This window comes from Ammospiza nelsoni, chromosome 8 (genome assembly GCF_027579445.1).
Source record: "Ammospiza nelsoni isolate bAmmNel1 chromosome 8, bAmmNel1.pri, whole genome shotgun sequence".
NCBI lineage: Eukaryota > Metazoa > Chordata > Aves > Passeriformes > Passerellidae > Ammospiza > Ammospiza nelsoni.
In genome coordinates, this window is record NC_080640.1 from 15028605 (window position 1) to 15048723 (window position 20119).

Genomic DNA, 20119 nt, shown 5'->3' on the forward strand with positions numbered 1-20119 from the left:
CAGGCCGTGCCTTCAGCTGCCCGGCTGTGTCACGGGCCGGCGCTGCCCTGGTGGGGCGCAGGGGAGCGGTGTGGAGGGGGAAATTCCTTCGGGTCCTCCCAGCTTCCCCCCCTCCCTTCTGGCTGCCGGACGCGATGGAGGGAGGCGCTGGGGGAGGGTACACGGACATGGAGGGTGGAGGGAGAAGGGAGAGGGAATGCATGGCACAAAGCCTGCCATGAACGCACGGCACAAAGCTGTGGCAGCCCCCCTTTTTTTCTGCCTTGTGAGCAGAGGGAGGGAGGGTTTGGGTTTCTTTCTTGGTGGTGGTGTTTGTTTTTTTAAATTTTTTTTATTTATGTTAATTTTTTCTCTCTTTACAGCTGCAGAGTAGTCTAACCATCACCTAGCCAGCAAGTTAGATTGGTCTGGATTGGGGAAGAAGATGCAGTCAGACCTGCTGCAGCTGCTTCATGCTGATGTAAGGTCTCTGGTTTCCCATCGTCTAAATGCTTGGCTTTGGTACTTTCCATAAAACTTGCCCTGTGACTTTAAGGAACATCCCTAAGTGTTCCTAAAATCAAGCCTTAACTTATTCTGCAGCTTAAAAATTAGGGAGGCTATCAAGTTACAGCTGCAAGTTTTAGAAGCAAAAAGTGAAATATTTTCTTTTTCAGTGTTCCAAGAGACCTGAATTGGTGAACAATTCGTTTTTATAATCAGATTTAAATTGCAAGTATGCTTGACATTGGCATCAACATGCATGCTTGCCTCTTAATTCCTTAGCTTTATCTCTTTCAATGCATAAATGCAACATGTCCATCAAAAAACAGGTGAGACCACTTGAAGAATGGTCCAGAATATACACATAAAAGAGAATACTGGGCAACTTGTTTGGTTTTGTTCATAGCATTTTTACCTCTGGTAACATTTTTATTTAAATGCACTTGGCTGTAGCTCACAAATGTTTTCTAAAAGACCCACACTCAGGTAGAATGGACAACGTTTTTACCACCATTGCCTATTAAAAAACATAGTTACTACATAAAATTCAGTGTATACAGCACTCCACTTTTTGAGTGGATATCCCCACATGATTATAGGTTATTTTCTGAAAACTTTTAGATAAGAAAATTTATATAGAAATTTCTATACAGCATGATGACAACTGTAGAAATAAGTTTTCATGTCCTCTGCTTTCACTCTCAGTATAACTTCTCTAATATGAATAAATTAGTTTCTCCTCTAATCGAACCTTTTTATGTAAAGAAAATAATTCAAAGAATCTTTATCTAATATAACAAAATAAATAGTTACTCTTAGAGATATTTGGCACTTTTTTGAGATTACAGATAATCGTTTACATTTTTAACAGGAGGGAAGATCTGGTTGGAACATCAGTCCTTTATGTTCAGTACTTAGAGTCACTGCTGGAAGCACAGAAGAGCAACAAGACAATCCTGGCCCGGGAGGCAGTAGTAAAGCTGGACTTGGCAAAACCGGCAGAAGAGACTGAGCTGGAGCAGAAGGTAACAACAAGGCAGGGCTTGGCACAGCCGGGTGAAGGGAAGCAGCAGAGGTAGCAGGGACATTGACATCCACCCCTTGAGGACAGCTGGATGCAGCCGTGTCTGGGTAACAATGACAGGGCAAAAACAAGCCCGAGAAAAGAGCTTCGATCCTGGCATCTTGAGTCTGGCGTTTGAACTTCATACGGCGGTTCTGAAACCAGGTTTTTATCTGAGGATAGGAAAAAAGAGTCAAGAACCAAACTCCTTATCCCTTTTCCGTATAGTTCCTCTTCCATATAGTAATATGGAAAGGCAGACTTGTTGTCAAAGTGACAGAATCCATTAACAGTAAAGGTGTAGGGCAAATAACGTTGGCCTATATTTAATGCAGAGTAATTGTGCTGGCATGATGATGAATTGAGCAGTGAACACTCCATGATGCACGGCAAGCCAATACTCAGATATGGACCATGGCTGTAATACAAGACTCGTGCAGTGGGGATAAAGGGCTGGGTAGGGGTGGTTCTGTTCAAAAATCCTGCAATGCCCCTGACAAGTAGATATACAACCATGACAAAGCCTGAAAACTGAGGTTCTGGAGATCACAAAAGTACCTTTACCCCCAGTGAAGTTTCAACTCTAGAACTTGCATTCACCATTTTCCATCTGTCCCTTGTCCCTGGAGCACTCGGAGCTGAGCCTGGGCTCTCAGTTTGCTCCAGCCCCGTTTGCTGCCAGCGGGGCGAGGCTGACGGGCGGCTCGGGCCGCCGCCCCTGCGGGAGCTGTCACTGTCACTGTCACTGTCCCCATCACTGTCACTGTCACCGCCGCGTCCCCCGGTGACCGCGAGGTGCCTCCCAGCCCCGTGTCCCGCTCGGGCGGGGGGCGAGGCGGCGCTCACCTGGCTCTGGGAGAGGTTCAGCACGGCGGCCAAGCGCCGCTTCTCTCCGGCTCCGATGTAGCGCTGCTGGCAGAAGCTGCGCTCCAGCTCCCGCAGCTGCGCGGCCGAGAACTTGGTGCGGGGCCGCCCGGGCGCGGCTCCCGCCGGCCCCGCTGCGAGCCCGGGGCGCTCCGCGGCCTCCCGCTCCCGGGGCGACTCTGCGGGGACAGGTGGGGGCGTCAGAAGGGGGGGACCCTTCGGGGGACCGAAAGCGCCGCGGCCGCCGCTCCGCGGGGGGACCCGGGGGGCACGGCCGGCACTCACCGGGCAGCTCCCGGGCTCCGCCGCGGCTGCTCTGCGCCAGCCACTCCACCGAGAAGGGCCCCTTGTCCATTCCCCAGCCCTGCCGGCCCTCGCTGCTCGCTGGAGCCGCCCCGGACGCCGGGGCAAACATTTAAAGCGCCGTCCCCGGCGTGGTTTGAAAAGGCCCAAAGCATCAAATGAGGCCGGGGACAAAGGACCTCATTGAGAGGCGCTTTAATCTCCCCTTTCAGGTGATTGTTACATCCGCCTAATCTCCGAGCGCAGCAGTTTGCAGAACTCAAGGCTGCCTGACCTGGCGCCAAGTTCAGCGCGGAGTCGTCTCACCACGTAGGTGCTGGGAATTGCATCACGGGCTGGGCTTCTTCACGCTGCCACAGCTGCCCTCGGCCCCCGTGGTTTCCAGTCTCTATCTTCTGCTATGAAGGACGAGGATTCAGAAGGGACTGATAACAAAGAAGGACAGAGAGAAGCCTCTTTTATGAGTCTTATACCCAAATTTTGCCACCCTCTTGCCTGTTTGATGCAAGGTTTGAAAGTATCCCCTTGCATCATCAGCAAAAGAAGTAGGGACGTGAGGTAGGAACAAGTAAGTAGTCATCTTCAGATAGAAATCTTGAAGAAATCTAGAAGAAACACTGATACAGTATCTTATCAATATGCCTGTCAGCAGCTCAGTGCTCTATGCTAAGTCTGAGTGGGTAGAGGTTGGAGTTACTTGGAAAATGCAGGGTTAACTATTTTTGGTGCTGTCCACGAGGCAGAGTGCTGCAGTCAGGACCCTCATCTTCCTCTGAAGTCCTAGACTTGTTGAATTCAGTATATGTACAATCAGAGATTTTGAGAAGTCTTCCAGGAGAGAATGGTTGAAACTAGAGACAGGTATTTGTATAGCAATTTGTTAGGTCATTTTCAGAAAACAGAGTGGGAAATTTTGAATAATTTCAGTTCATGCTTATGAATTTATTTAAGAATAAGATTAAACAAATGAGCAGTTATATGTCAGGACATTGGACAGGACGGGAAACACTGAGAAAATTACTAGTTCACTTGAATTTATCTGTTCATGTCTTAAAACGCCATCTCCTTTCCCTGCATCCCAAGAAAGAAATGTGTGCATTTCAAAGTAAACAGTTCTGATGTTCTTATGAAGTAGATCAAAGAAGAGGAGTGTAAACTCTGTTCGGAGGCAGTCTGTTCAAGGATGACTCAGATAAGGGTGAGAAAAGAACCACTTTTACGGTCTGAAGTGGGCCTGCGATGGCACAGTCCTTATCCCCAGCAAACACGGGCTAACACATTTACAGGTTGTTTCAGTAAACAGTCACCGCTGCTTGAGTTTATACAGTCAGAGATAATGAAGCGGCTTCCACGGAGCGGAACATGTTTGAGACAACGTGCTAATTCTTAAACTTCAAAGAAATTCATGTCACCTTTTACGAAGGGTGATGCGTTTATAGTGAGATGGCATAAGTGAGATAATGCTACACTCGCAGCTCTGTCTCTTCTTAGGTTTTCTATATTCCTCAGGCAGGAATATCATTTCCTCCCTTAAAACAAAATGTAATTTTGTTAACTGTGCCGAAGCATGACACACGTAAGAAATTTTTAGACTCTGATTTTGAATATTCTTCATATACACATTCATCTGATTTTATAAAGTCTTCTACTCTTCTTGTAGTAAAAAGGAAAAAAAACCACCATCTCTTGAATATCTACCTTGAGCAGTCTTGCTTGGTTTTGTTGTTTTTATGGGTTTTTTTTTTTTGTTTTTGTTTTTTTTTTTTTTTTGTTTTGTTTTTTTTTTTTTTTAATGAACATGATACTTTCAGTGTGTGACTACATAGGCTTCCAGGTAAAGCAATGACTTGGCAGACCTGACACTTATGTTTTAAAGAAAAGCTCTTCTGACTTAGCTAACAGGGACGGTGGTTGCATTGTCTTCATGTGCTTTTGATTCTGCCCACGGTAATTTGCTGCTATAAAAAGCAATTAAGATGCAAGTTGAAAGTTACAGCTTTTCTTTTTACTAAAAACCAATCCAAACTCACCAACACCACTGCCCCACCGCCCTCTTCGTTTCCATAATGTTATAGTAAAAATTACTGGGAAATGATTCAATGTTCCGGACGATTTTTCTGAAAAGGACCATTCCAAATAATGGACCATTCTTTTTTAATTAGCCTGTTTCCTAGTCCAATAACCCTGCAAATTAATGCTGGAGAAAGTAAAGTTTGGTCTGGAAAAATGAGTAAGTACTAGACAGTCTCTGAAATGAATAATTGTAATTTTAGTGTTACAGGTAACAACATCTAACCAGAAGGATTAGCAAGATATGGTTCCTTTGCTGTATTAATGTTTCTAGTTGTTGATTATTATTGTGCGTATTTTAATAGATGAACAGATGTCTTGAAACAGTAAAGTTTTTGCTACTATGATGGCAGTTTTTAAATTTGTATTTTAGTATTAATGAAACCTGTCTATTTGTGGGTATATTGGTTTTTTATCCTGCAATGATCGATCATGTTATTATCTGACTATATTGTAATAATCGATTGTACAATTTCAGGAGAAAAGCCCTAATTTCAAAAGACTCAGGAAGCTAATACAATATTTTATTTACCTCTAAGGAGAGCAGTCTTTCAGACTATGCTTTAGATTGTGAGGCTTCCTTCTTGTTTCATGCAGAAAACCTTGTACAGACATACAATGACAGTGACTCTGGTGGCTGTTTTAGACATTGTCTCTTTTATTGTAAACAGAAATAGATGATCTAATGACTAAACTGTCCTGTGCTGGCATGTGACTGCACTAAAGAAGATGTACAATGTTCTATTATGTTAGAAAACCAATATGCATTTTATTTTGTTTTTAATGGGTTTTGATCTTGTTAGTGTGATTGTTTTCCCCTCTAAGATCTTTCTATTATGTTTCCTTTGGTTGATATTTAAAATTTAGAGCCTTGGGGTGTTGTGGTGTGTGATTGATTGATTTTGGGGGGGCAGTATCCTAAATAACAACAAGTTTTATTTTTGCCCATTGTCATTTGACCTGCGATGTTAGAACTAAACAGGAAGTTCAACAAAACTAGAAGTATCAGTGGCTGTGAAGGTGATAAACACCAGCAAAAATATGCTTGAAACACATTATTTTAAAGTATGCTACTGTTGATGCCGCGGAGTGTTATTGTGATGATTTACATAAGATACAGATCGGGGCTTGAGGCCAAGCTCCCCTTAAAAGGATTTTGATGGGGTGATTGGATGTCATAAGCGACCATCACCTGAGAGCAATTACAAGTCAAAAGGTAATTGTCGTGTGTTTCTGGTTAGCAATTAACATTCGTCAGAACCTGTGATGAAACATTTATCCCATTTTCCATTGATCATCAGCGCTGTTTATGAACACGTGGGCTACAAAATCCATGATGACTCAAAGTTTGAATCTAAATGGTAAGCTGTAAGTAAGTGTAGTGGTGGTGCCACTGATCCACATTTTACTGCTGCGATTTAGTGACAGTTTTTCTTGACAGAGCCCTCAGTGTGAACATCTGGTGACACCTACAGCTGTGCTTTCTGTTGCCTAGTTAAGTGTCTGTTTGAAATAACTTTATGATGTGTCTCATAGTTGCTAATGTTTTAATCACTGCATCAATTGGCAAGATAATTTCCGGCGAAGCAACAATTAATCCTGTGGTGTTGGTTTGAGCACAGAAAATATTGCTGCATAGATGTAGTAGGATTTGTCAGTATGCTAGCAATGAAAAACTCTGGAAACAGGTTACTCAGTTATTTTGATAAATATTAAAGACATTAATCAGATAAAAAGTTACAAACGACATTAATTTCTATCTCATGCAAAGGACATGCCTATCTAAATGAAACACATTGTATAGAACTGCCAGCTCTGCTGTTGGGAGGAATTGATTCACTCCTCCTGCTTCTGTCTGCTGGCCATGCTTTTCCCCATGTGCTCTGAATTTAGGTGGCCCTCTGATCTATCAGGGAGTCCATTTGGGTTTCTAAGCCAGCAGGAAAAGGGGGAAAGAGAAAAAGAAAAGAAAATTGCTTTTTAAAAACAGTTTGGAGATATACCCGCTTACTGAAAAGCTGGATGAGTTCTTTAACTTGCACAGAGCAATGCTTGAAGTAGAAGGGGGAAGACGAAGAACCAGGATGATTCACTCAGTAGTGAGTAGATTTGTTTCTTTATATGAGCAAATGCAGGTGTCTACAGTCAGTGGATCAGTATAATTCCTCACTTTCTCCAGATGGAGAGACTAAGGTAGAACAAGGTCAGAACTGGATTGATGTGCGGATGGAGATGTAACTCACTAGTAAATAAATACTGATTCTTGAATGTAACTTATACTTTCAGGGCTTCCTTTTTGCCGCCTTTTCCGGCAGTTTGCCGTGTGCCCCAGCGTGGCTCCGGTGCTGTCCCAGCGCGGCTCCAGCCGGGGTCGCTCCGGGGCCGCCCCGCTCCCGCTCCCGCTGCCGCCCGGAGGGGCCGGGCCGGGCTCGGTCTCCGCTCGGGCAGCGCCGCCCGCCGGGAGAGCCGCGGTCCCTGCGCCGGGCAGGGCAATTCTTCCTGAGCTAGCCACAGATAATGGACATCATCTTCTCCCCTGGCTCCCTTTAATGCAAAACAAAGCTTATTTTTTAGAATTAACATTCGAATACTGCTTAATCTTATTACTCTTACATATTACACAGCATGGGAAAAAAAAGGCATGGAGATTTGGTTAAAAACCTTGACCCATCTAATGGAAAATCTGCCTCTGTTTGCTGTGTCACTAGGCTTTCTTCACTGTAAACTTTTTTCTTTTTTTCCTTGCTTCACTTGATCTCCAGCTTCTCTTACCTATAGCTGTGAGGCTTTGGTCCTGCAGAATGGGGAAGGAGTATGGGAAAAAAAAGTAATAGTTTATTGGACTGAAAATTCAGTCCACATTGTAGGGCATGTTTTATGAACTAGATTTAAGTTTGAATAATGCCAGTTTGTTTTTACTTTTAAGCCTGTGGTAGTTTGCATAATAGTTACAAAGATTACTTTAAAAATAAATAAATCCACAGCGTGGGTGCATATCAAAGCTGACTATCAATAATGGTAAAAACTACATTTTACTGACAGGAATAACCATTGTAACCCCAAGTTCTGAAGAGGGTTGTACTATTAAAATGAATGGCTTGCAGAAAGGGAAGAGCTCAGGAAAAAAAAAAAAAAAACCTAAAGGCCCCAAATTTTTCCATCCTAGCAATAGATCTTTACTCCAATACACTCCACAAACAGCCAGCCCTGCGGTCCCTGCGTGCCCGGCGGGGTCGGCAGGGGGAGCGCTGCGGGAAAGGATCGGGGCGATGCTCTCGGAGCCTCGGCGCGTCCTCTCGGGGGCTGGGGGAAATCCGTCTGTCTGTCCGAGTACTGAGAGATGGAGAATTAGAGATCATTAATTAAATTGATGTAGCATTTATTTACTAGAGCAAGGAACCCTTGGGTTAGTCCCACACTGAGGTATTTGAAGTCAGATATTGAGTCAGGCTCTTTATGTTTTCCTTTCTCTCTTTACGCTCATGTGCATGGTGTGTAAATTATCATTAAATTGCAGTTCTTTAGTGAAAAAACCCATGAAATTAGCAAGGACTAATATACAAAGTTGTTTTGATGGATTTTTTTCACTGGTTCTGGTTTGCTTTTTGTTTAATCCCAAAGCCAATAATTTTTCTTTTTCTGTCTTTGGTAAGAATTAATTGAGGCTCAGAAAATTAGCTTGAATTGGTCCAAGGTAATCAGCAGGAGGAGAATGGTATAACAGAATGCTCCTTTTCAGCATCAGTGAGCTGTTTAATCTGCTCAGTTTTTCATATAGAGCTGCACCTCTCTTGTTCACATGGAGTAATGAAGCTGACCTATTGGCATCCAAAATAAAATTTAATAAAAGAAAATTTCATGTGTATGCGGGAATAGTATTTGAAGATTTAGCTTCAGTTGTAGTAACCAATGAATGTAAGTGTTCATGGTACAGTATGTTGCTTCTATTTGTGTTGGTTTTGTAGCAAAACCTCTCCGTTTGGATGTACAGACCATGATTGCTTATTGCTTTTCTATTGTCACTTATGGCAGTGCTGACAGGTGGATTTAGAGATTAATTACATTTACAAGTGTCTTGTGAGTCTCTGAAATAGGCAGAGATGAAGATTTTTCTCTAGGACAAATCTCTCATGGGTATTTTGTGTTAGGCAAACTGGGTGCAGGGGAAGGGTAAATTTTTTTCCTCACGCTGCAGTTCCAAAGAAGTTCCTAACTGTCCTGCCAGCAGAAGCAACTTCTGCTTCTCTTATTTAATTTCTTTTGTTATACTGATGCATCTGTGCCTGTTTGTGCTGGTGCAAAAGGAATTAGATCAGGGTTGGTTCTCTGATCTGGTTTAAAGACCAGATACAGTGAAGCAAAAGCAGGAACAGGGAGTCATGGGAACTGCAGGATGAGTCACGCATGCACAATGTTTCCAAATATGAGGGCATGATTTCCAAAAAAAGACATCTTGTGTTCAATTTTTCCTGTTTCCCAGCAGTTACATGTGCAGTGACAAACAGAATGAGCAGCAGGAGTATATTTGTGCAAAAGAACTTTGTTTACGGTTTCCCTGCCTAACTCAGTGATATAAACTGTGGTGCATTTGCTGAACAGTGCAACCCTTAATACTGATTTCATTTGTATTGTAATGTTTTTTGATTTTTCCAGCCCTTCACTTTACACCACTGAGTATTTACTATTCAATAACATGACACGTACCTTATGTTCTTTTCATTGCATTGTTCTATAGATTCATCTTATCCTGATGTTTTCAGGAGGTGAAAAAGATATTTACAGCTAAAATTCTGTGTTTCTAGTTAAACACTACAGTATGGGATCATCCTGTCCTTACAACCTTACTTAAAATAATTATTTTTTAATGGTAATTAGAGTGTATCTTGCATTATGCCAAAGGAAAAGGGGGGAAGGTCTCTCCACCCACACTTAAACCATGTATTTTACTCTCCTTTCAGCCTTGTTCAGGAAGGTGTTTAAGCATAGGATTTTGATTTGTGTTTGAAAGATTAAGCACGAGCTTAATAGAGGTAAAAACCCCTGTAAATTATCTGTGCTTCACTGTGCTATTGACATCCCACTCCTCCTCCAGATTTGGTAGCTCAGGTTCCAATGCCTGTTCAGAGTTTTATCATTTATATGTCCTGTTGTTTCACCACTTTATGGACAATTACAGATGTTTGGCGTTTAAGAACCATTAGAGGTTATGTTATGGCCTGCCAAATTTTCACTTTAGCCACAGAAGGTGGGATCAGTAACCAGTGGTGTTAGGAAGGAGAACTAGATTTGCTCTCCTTAAATGATTTTACAAGCATTATGAAAATTTCAAAAAGTCCAATAACACCAAATAATACAAAACCCCAAAATCATATAAAAGAGGTGTTTGTTTATCAGTTCATGCTGTTCACTTTGATCTTGCTGCTTGCTCCACTGCTACTGTGATTATTATGGTTGATATTTGGCCTGCTGTTGTTATAGGTTTCACTCTTAATTCAAACACTTTATTTCCTTGTTTTGGTAATGGCTGAGATGACATTATTATTCCTATTAGCTTTTAATTTAAGCTCTGCATTCTGTGCCATGAGAAAAAAAAAAAGAATCAGTTGCAGTCCTGTTACATAGGAATCTTGGATTTGCTATAGGCTAAGTTTTAAAAGAGATGTATTAAAGGTAAAATATACACTTTTCTAGTGCAATTGCTTTTAAAATTTTATATTACTGTGAAATTTCTGTGAAATATGAGAAACTAAGTTATATGGGGGGGGTTGTCTCTTGTTTAGTAATACTTTTTTTTGTTTTGTATGTCTTTATCTGCCGCTTGTGCAGTAATTCTGGCAGTTCCTTCCCCTACAAGCTCTCTTTACCACAAGCTTTGATATGAAAAAAAACCTGGTGAATAAAGATGTGGTTGTGGATGTAAGTTTTATAATTGCTTTTGAATTTAATAAAACAGTGATATGTAAATAGAATAGTCCTTTGACACCATTATATTAGATGAAAAGTAGCTTCTAAAACATTCATTTAATATTGAATAGTGTAACATAACAATAACCACCGGGTAAAATGACTTGTAATGTAATGTTTTTAGCTCTTTCTGAGCTCACAGCTTTATAACACTTGTGAGAAACTGTGACGCAGCATAACACAAACTTTTGATCTGTGACTGAACCATTAGATATTTATTTGACATGCATTATGTACAGTTACATTGTCTCATAACAGCAGAATTTTCCCCCCAGAGTTGATGTGACACATTGCTATTTAGAGTAAATGAAAGTAATTGGACAGAAACATTAAAATTTTGTTTTTCTACGAAATAAAATGAGCAAAGAGAGCTTCTGCTTCCACTTCCCAGACACCTGTGGGTAAAAGAAAGGGAAAAAAAAATCAGTATGTTTTTAATCTGTTTTACTACAAACTGAGTTTTACAAGGGAAGACTTCACAATTTCACACACGCATGAATCATGTAAAAGGTACTTAGGATCTTAAAGGATAAAATCCTAAGAATAATTGATATATTAGAGAGAACCCACTTAGGCAGCATTTGCATGACTGGGCTTTACACCTGTGAGTCAGCATTACCTGGATTCAGTGACCGTGATCCCGGCACCTGTGAGACAGGGACAGAGAGAGGCATTTTTGGCAGTTTGTGTGACTGCATTTTCATTATTTTCAGTTGGACTTATGGCAGTAAGGACAATAGGGGTAACTCCTTAGCAATGCATGTGCTTTACATTAGACCAATTGACATATTAAATAATGTAGTTGGAGAAATGCTTAAAGTATTACTCTTGTAATAACTCGGGTTTTAAGAGAAAACCAAGATTTAGACGTTAGATCAGAGTAAATAGTGGCAGTATCTTTTTACAAACATTTTGAGGGTAAATTGGGAGTTTCATAAATTTACCTTTCATTTCTTGGCCCGTCTGTTTTCTCTAAACGTTTCTGCGGCTGCCTTCGCGATGCTGCCTGAGATGAGGGGTGAAGTACCTCATTGCCCCATTTTCCCATGCCCTATACCTCTTTAGAAGCAATTCTCAAAGAAGTATATGCATAGGAAAAAGGAACAACGAGCCAGATCGTGATCCCCTCCGCTTGCGGCGAGAGTAAACCTGGAATATAAAAGTATATGGTAGGGAGAATAAAAATAGTTTCTATTTGTTACACACTACCGTTTCTTTTGAACTATAAGGCTGTTAAAAAGAACTGCAGACTAAAAGAGAGGTTGAAATATGAGATAACCAACATTAATACATAGGATTCAACAGTATTTAGAATGTTAAAAATTCATTGGTGCATATTTCTGAAATACGTACAAGGAAGTGCAGAGTTCTCAGAAATAATGAAGTGTAGCTCTGCAGACTTGACCTGAAAATTAATTACAAGTTAGTAACAATATCCCCTTTTCAGTATATTGCACAAAATTTGATGCTTTTATATTTAAGACCTGAGAAAATACTTATTTGAATTACTGAACAAATGCAGGAGAGAAAGAAAGAAAAGTCTATAAATTACAAAATATGGCAAGATCAGCCTTACAAGCAGCAATGAGACTTACCTGGTTCGCTGTCTGATGCCTGAAGTGCAATGACTTGGTTTTCATGAGAATTTATGCTTTGCTCAAGACCTTGAAGAAGAATGAACTATACAGTGTTACTGTTTTCTTAAGTGATAATCGCTTTGCCCCTTGCCAAGGTATTTGCTGCACCTGCACATTGGGTACACAAAAAGTGCTGCTGAAAACATGGGAAGTGTTGCTCCTAAGTTGGGGGAGTGCAGTAGACAACAGAAGTGATAGGAATAATCAAAGTGATGTCTTGAATTGTGCGCTGAGAATGAGAATTTATCATCTGTGTTTTCTTTCACGTACATCAATGGTGTTTGGAAAGTGTAAATCTGCAAGAGGACCTTTTGTTCTCAAAGCCTGTGCTGTGTTTTCAGTCTAACTCACCCCCCTTTTCCCCAGCACACTATTTTGAGAATCTCTATCAATGTCCTTCAGCTGCAAATGCAACTTTACCGGGGAGATAGCAAGGTCTGTGTACAAGGCTTTCCTCTGCTTATCCAGGCACCAGCGAGGCTCCGTGCTGGATGCCAAGGCTGGGAAACATCTTTCACCATATTTATCCTATTTGCTAACAAATTCATTAACCATTTGCTTTCAAGTTGCTGTCTTTCTTTTAGGTCATTTATTACACTATAAAACTGCATTTCATCTCCTATAATCTGGTTTATATAAGTCTGAAGTTACCAGCTAAAATTGTTCAAAGTGGTTCAAATTAATTCAGAGACCAGCAGTGTCACAAGCAGTCACAATACTAATTGTTACATGCTGTTGTTTATCCATAAGTTTGGACACTCCTGAAATGCACTGTGTGTTCTTTCAGTGTCAGAAAGTTGCAAAGTTTCTTCAATTCCCTAGTTTTCCTTTTCTGATCTCAGGTTCAGTTCATTCTTTTCTGTCATAAGAAACAGTATTGCATTCTGATTTGCGTACACTACCTTCAATTTCAAAAAACCTGGTTTTCAGTTTAGGATGAATGTTTCCCTAGCTTGATTCTTTAAGCTTTTCCTCAGGTTCTGTTCTTGTGAAACCATCCCAGTTGTGATCTGAAGCAACTGTGATTTTAGTTTTGTGATTTTCAATTCTGCTGGGCTTTCTGCCTTCAGTCAGACAGCCACATCACCTGGAAAGAGAAAAATTGTATTGCACAAAACCAGAAAGTGTTCAGAGCTGTGAACACTTTCTGTGAACACATTTCAACTGCTTTTGACATAATAGCTGTGCTAGGGGAGTTGTCAGTTTTGGTTTTGCTGTGTGGCGTTCTAAGGGAGAGAGAAAAGGTTGTTTGGTTTTTGTTTGTTTTCCTGGGGAGTTGAACACTAAATTTCTGGATTGGCAGCTGGAATAGAGATGCTGTTTAAGCTCTGGTCCTGGGTTCTAAGTGGGCCATCTAATGCCTTTAGACGGTGGGTGAAGCTCAGGTGAGGGGCTCTATGCACAGAAAACCACAATGAAATCTGGTGTGGGCTCTGAGGGCTCTGATCAGGATCCTCACTGAGAGTAATAAGATGGTTCACTTGTGTGTGAAGGAGCAGCCTCTTGCTTTATGTGCCTTATATTTGCTATTATTTTTTTGTGGATTTGGAAAGTACCTGCTACAGCTGATTTGTAATGTATCAATCTTTCTTTAGACGACACTTAAAGATGGTTTTGATTTGGATTGCAGAATTAAACCTTTATTAAACTGTGTTATATTCAGAAATAGAGCAGGCAACTTTGAAATTTTAGAAAAAAATTTAAAATAACACACCAGTCAGTCTTTTGCCTCTGCTGTTGAACACAAAATAGTTCCTTAATCCTTCTAACCTCAAGACATGTTTTCTGAAATTTACTCCATTCAGACACTCCTCTGAAAGCCACATAAAGTTGGTAGCTAGTGTAAAATAAATAGCCTGAAGCGTTCAAGAATGGATGTTTCCAATATTTTATGTCTTGTATGTGTAATTTGATATCATAAATATTTAACAACCTCTTCCTCTAAAAAGACTCATGCAAGCTTCATGAAACTGATTTTGAACCATGACCAGAGAGGATAAAACAAAGTTTTCTTGAAAAGAAAAACAAACCCAACAACTCAGGTCACCCCCCGCCCCCCCAACCCTCACCATCCCGGTGCACTTGTTGTTAATTTACTGATTCCTGCCCTGGTGGGGAGAGAGAGTTTGGCAATTTAAAACTGGTATTTAAAATCTTGTGGTCTAAGTAAAGAGCAGTCTTAATTGCATGTAGCTGGCAACTTTTGAGCACTCTGTCTGAACAGCCCCTTTTGAATGTTAAAAGCTATTTTAAACTGCTCCTCTAAAACATTTGTAAGCTGTCCTTTCATGTAGGATTGCTGCAGAGCAGATGCAGCCAGATGGGAAAACTGGGCTGTAACACAGAGATGTGAATGAAAGCTCTAGATTAATCTTCCATCCACTGCATGATTTGTAATTGAATTGTAGCTTTGAAAGAGAATAGGCTGGAATGCAGTTCATCTGAACTGTGTGGCAGCTATATATATTTATATATAATGCTTTGGAAGTTTGATATAATAATGTTCTGCCCAAGTTCAGTTTATTTTGTGGATATAAAGTACTTCACTGTTTGGTGCACAAAGTCTTTGATGTTTAGCTTAAAAATATGACCACTGCAAATTAATTTCAGGAAAATGTAGTGAATGCATAAAACCATCAGAGAGCCATCCTTGGAAAAAATGCCCATTTGCACAAAATCCATTTATAGAACATTATGTAAGCAGAAGAGAATGAGCATTCTTGTTTGCAAATGCCAAGATATGATTTTGTAAGAAGATGCATTATTATATTTTCTTTTCTTTATTTTTTAATTAAATTGCCTTAAAGTGAAGATGCATTAAGTGTGAGCAGATAGTTGAGGCATAAATTACAAAAACAATGCAACTGTCAGGAATGGTAGTGTTCAAAGCAATTGGAAAGAAACCTTGCATATTTTGTCTGAAAGAGTGAAGCTGGCAAATATCTTAACTGCTAAAGGAACACAAGATACAGTAGTTGGCCTTCAAAAATGTTTTTTCTGGGCTAAGTCATGTGAACACAGTTGTTTTTTGCAAACTGCAGGAAGCAGCTTATGAAAATCAACTGGAAAAAATTCATATTCAGAGACCTGATTCAGCGTCTCCTGAAGTCAGCAATAGATTCCCAGCAAAAACACTGGAACCTCAAAATCTTTGGGGTGTTTTTTCTCCTTTTGTTCTGAGGGATATACAAAGTGCCACTATTTTAACACATCAAAGCTGAAACCCTGCTTAACTGTACAGATGCAGCAGAATTCCAACACAACTAGTAGAATTATTTGGTTTTTAAATGAAGATATTTGATTGAAAATATTTGGTTGATAATATTTAAGTTCCATTTGATATATGTTAACCAACACAAATGTGTGTTGAAACTACCCTAAAAAGATTTTCCTATCCTTCAGTTGCCTCTTGCTGATCTTTTAAAGGAGGAAAAGCTCCTATTCTTTCCAATATTTGATTTGGGATCAATTTTTTTCTTCCCTGTGAGTGTGCCTTTTTCCTCTTCCCTCAAAGTACTGTTTAGCTATGTGCTTGCAGGGTGATGTCCTGGTAGAACTCAAACATGCAGAGTTACACTTTTCACTGATGTGGCACCGAGTTGTCTTAAACTGCAAATCTCTCTGGGCTACCAAAAATAATTGGTTTCAGTTTTGCAGACCAGGGCAGGCTAAACTTGAACCATTTCTGGTGTGCAGATGCTGTCCACTCTCTCCCTTCCAAGCAGTGTTTCCTACTGAAATGTGATGCTCCATGATGCATCCACGAAGTGATCCATCTCGGGTGTGGGATAGAGGCTGCCAGATGCTTTTGCACAGAGGTGCCTTCCCCCGGCTCCCTGCGAGGAAACAGCTGAACAGCTGAGTAGCTGACAATGCCCTGTCCTCAGCAGGACAAACAACTTGTTTCACAGCTCCCTGGAAAGGATTCTTGAACTTATACCAATGTTATGGCTGGGGGGATAAGCTGCTCCAAGCCTTTTAATCTCTGCCAAACAGGTAGAGTATAATGAATGCTCCACAAAATGGGTTTGCACGTCTGGCTTCTGATATCCAAACTGTATATTCCTGTATGACCTGAGTGGATCACTCTAATTAATTCAGCAGTGTAGTATACTCTAAAATAATTTGTATTTAAAGTCACCCTACAGACAGAGTGACTTTAAGGAAAAAAAGTTGTGTTTAAAGTTGAGCATTGATAGAAGTATTTGAACCACTGTCACTTTGGTTTTCACTAGAAAGGAGCATGTAGAGAGCAGCTTTTAAAATTTTTCTCGGTTTGTCAGTGCTTGCAGGTGACCTTGCTGTCTTCATTCATTGTGCTTCATTAGTACACTAATTGAAGCACTGATGCATTCAGTGTAATTCTGGGAATCCAGCATGTTCAAAGATAAACCTCTTGCTCATCTTTGTGGAAATATAGAAGAAGATATAGACAGACTGTAGGGTAATGAATTTAAATCCTTAATTGAGTTCTGAATCTTTCTAAAAGTTCTGTTTCTTGACATTAGCAGAGAAAATCTTAATAGAGCTTTGCTGCCTCTTTGCTTTTCCACTGAGTCCCAGCCACATGCCTCTGTTGCTTATTCTGTGCTGATTCTGGCTTTTAGTGTTCCTCTTCATAAGCCAGTTCAAGTCTCTAGTTAGTTTTCAGTAGAGGATTAATTAAAAAAAAAAAAAAGTGGAAATATAGTCCCCATTTTCATAAAAGCAAGGAAGCAAGATTTGCTGGCCTGACTGCAGCACCACACCTCCAAAGTACAGAAAGCCAGAATTGCAGGAATTTTTCTGTGCCTTGTCTCAGAATGGTGTTACTGCTGTGTGCCATTTCCACACACCAGCTTTTGTCTCTAATTTAAAATTGATAAAATTTTGTAAAAAGAATGCATTTCAGATGCGGAAAAATACTTACATGTTAATAAAAAGTGAGGATTTTTTTTCACCTGTAAATACATGTATTGGCTCATAAGACTTCAAGTACTTCAAGCATTTTCCTGGCTGGTTAGTAAATGGCAGCAGCACTTCTGAACAATCTGTTAGCCTCAAGTGCAAAGTACCTCCTGCATCTCCTGTAGACTGATCCCCAGCTGATGTGAAGGAGTAAAGATTTGTGGGGTGAAATTGTGTTGATTCTCAGCAGCAGGCCTTAAAGTTTTTGTGATGTTCATTGAACAGAAGTTCATATTTTAGTATTTAGCAATTTGTTCTTTAATTTAAATCTGAATCTATTGGTTTTGTAAACAACTAAACTGACTGTAGCCAAAAGTTTCACAGGCCCTAAATTCAACAATTTTACATGTTTACACTTAGAAGAAAAAGTTTTCTTTCAGTAGAAATACTAATGTGAACAATACAAGGAATGGAACACTTTTTGAAGGATATGATCTGAAAAATAAAACTTTAACATTTATACAAATAATTTATATCTTAATGCTTTACATTGTGATCAGGACATTTATATTTTTCCCCAATCTGTTATACAGCCACAGGAAGAAATACTTTTGATCAGGTTCAAGCAAATCCTCCTCAATTTCAATTACTCTGAAATAGAAATGGAGACAATAGAGCAGCTTGCCCTACAGTGTTGTCAGTGAAAGTATACAACATTCTCAGCAATTTCTAACAAGAAACAGACAATGCTTTTTCTACATCTTTTGAAGTATCAATATTACTGTTAGAAATATAACAGACAAATTCAAACAGTGGCCTTGGCAAAATATGAAAACTTCATTTAGCATGGGTACAAGTTACTGATATCAAAGAAGCTGGGAAAGAAATTAGTGAGGAGACAGAATTATCTGCTTACCCTGCCAGAGGGAGTAACAGCAAAATTAACCTTGAAAACTGTTTGGAGAGCATTCTTGTGAAAACAGTATGACACAATGTTGGATTTATGGATATGAAGAGGTCAACAGTTCTCAACTGACTGTGGGCAGCTACATTTTATTTACTGTGGTTTTGAAGTAATGTTACAGCAGACCTGCTTGTTCTAAAATGTCTGAGTACAAAAGTTTATTCATATTTACTGTAGTCTGTTAGATTTGTTCAACTATTATATTGTTCACCTCTAAAAGCAAAGTTCCATTCAGGTATTTAATTTGAACATGACAAAAATACAGCATCTGATCTTAGGCAATTCTTGCTTCAGGCTCAGTTTTGGATAATCAGTGAAATAATATAATTAAGTGGAATATAATAAAATTCATAACTGTTCCATGTATTTGAAGACCTTTTCTCCTGTGTGTAGCTGAAACCTGCTGCAAACTATCAAACACATTCTGTTTATGGTGATTAGAATTTATATTTCAGGATGTGAGATTTTGTTAATATTATGTTTAGGTCATTAGGGAATACTCACTTGGACATATTTGCTGTAGACTTCTTGGTGGTTGTGACAAACAGTCTTGTAGCCTGCTTTTTAAGAACATTATTTTTTTTTTAATGTCTGTTCTTTCAGAAAAAGCATGCTCTAGGGCATAATTTTGGTGCAATCATGACATGTTTTCAGATCTTAGTTTAAATGTGGTTATGCAGTAATTCCTACATGCAGTATCATGGAATAATGGTTATGCTGCATGCAGAGCAGCGTGGGCAGCAGGGCCAGGGAGGGGATTCTGCCCCTCTGGGGGAATTCTGCTCTGCTCTGGTGAAACCTCACCTGCAGGGCTGCATCAGCTCTGGTCCCAGCACAGGGAGGGCAGGGATCTGTTGGATGGAGCCCAGAGGGGGCCACAAAGGTGGTGAGAGCAGCACCTCTCTGGAACATCTCTCTTAAGGGGAAAGAGTGAGAAAGTTGGAATTGTTCAGCCTGGAGAAGAGAAGGTTCTGGGGAAATCTTGCAGTCTTTCAGTACTTGAAGCGGCACCTACAAGAAAGATAAGGACAAACTTCTCAGCAGGACCTGTTGCGATGGTTTTAAACTGAAGGGGTGTAACTTTAGACCAGACACAAGAAACGAGCATTTAACAATGAAGGTGTTAAAGCACTGTCCCAGGCTGCTCAGGGAGGTGGCAGATGGCCCATCCCTGGTGGCATTCAAAGTCAGGTAGGATGGGGCTCTGAGCAACCTGCCCTGACGGGAGGTGTCACTGCTCATGGCAGGGGATGAGGTCAGGATGGCTTTACAAGGTCCCTTCCAGCTCAAACTGCTCTGTGGTTCTATGACTTAAACAGCCTTTACTAGCAAAGAATCATACTAAAGAGTGTGCAAGTAGAAAGAGAAAAAAGGAAACATAAAGCAAAGTGAAAATGTCTGGATTTTATATTTAACCAGGGGAGCATTAGATTAAATAGAAGGTACTTTATATTGTCATGAAGGGGACTGAAGATGTGAAATTAAAGGGAAGTTTTTATTAATAACTGCATGTGAGTAAATGCATTTTATAAGGATTTTGATTTTCCTGATGCTTTGAGACCTATACTCTGTCCTTTTGTATCAGCACAACCCCTACAGTGGCATGAGGTTAATAATTTACTTTATTTAGACTTTCAAGATTTGGTCTTGGTTTGCTGAAAATTTATAGAATGTTATATCCCCATTTAAAGATTTTCCTCACTTAATGAGAGAGTAATATGACAACTTTCCCTTTTGACAAGACAGGAAGCTGGCTTTGTACATTTTTAAATTGATCACTTTATACAGGCCATGTGAAAGAAAGTTATGTACTAAGGACAGATGGAAATGGATGGACGACAGGAAAAGGTTGTGGCTCTCTTGAAGGAGAACATAAACATTTCT

General features: G+C 40.1%; 1 protein-coding gene and 1 long non-coding RNA gene across 2 annotated transcripts; both read right to left on the reverse strand.

The window, feature by feature from the left end:
• Positions 1-869: 869 nt before the first annotated feature.
• LOC132076343 (homeobox protein vex1-like) lies at positions 870-2948 on the reverse strand. Its single transcript, XM_059477379.1, has 3 exons — positions 2696-2948; positions 2393-2589; positions 870-1719 (listed from the first exon to the last, which is right to left on the reverse strand). The coding sequence occupies exons 1-3, from the start codon at positions 2823-2825 to the stop codon at positions 1348-1350; spliced, it is 699 nt and encodes a 232-aa protein (XP_059333362.1). The 5' UTR covers positions 2826-2948; the 3' UTR covers positions 870-1347.
• A 7985-nt stretch (positions 2949-10933) lies between these two features.
• LOC132076455 (uncharacterized) lies at positions 10934-12367 on the reverse strand. Its single transcript, XR_009418922.1, has 5 exons — positions 12343-12367; positions 12101-12152; positions 11692-11896; positions 11367-11394; positions 10934-11142 (listed from the first exon to the last, which is right to left on the reverse strand). It is a non-coding gene; the product is annotated as an uncharacterized LOC132076455 (long non-coding RNA).
• Between the last annotated feature and the right edge of the window lie 7752 nt (positions 12368-20119).

What these genes read in the sequence shown, in the direction of transcription:
- LOC132076343 (XM_059477379.1), bottom strand. Translation starts at nt 2,825, where the DNA reads ATGTTTGCCCCGGCGTCCGGGGCGGCTCCAGCGAGCAGCGAGGGCCGG. An exon ending in CGGAGCCCGGGAGCTGCCCG is followed by an intron (nt 2,590 to 2,695) that starts GTGAGTGCCGGC and finishes CTGTCCCCGCAG; the next exon opens with AGTCGCCCCGGGAGCGGGAG. An exon ending in TGAACCTCTCCCAGAGCCAG is followed by an intron (nt 1,720 to 2,392) that starts GTGAGCGCCGCC and finishes TCCTATCCTCAG; the next exon opens with ATAAAAACCTGGTTTCAGAA.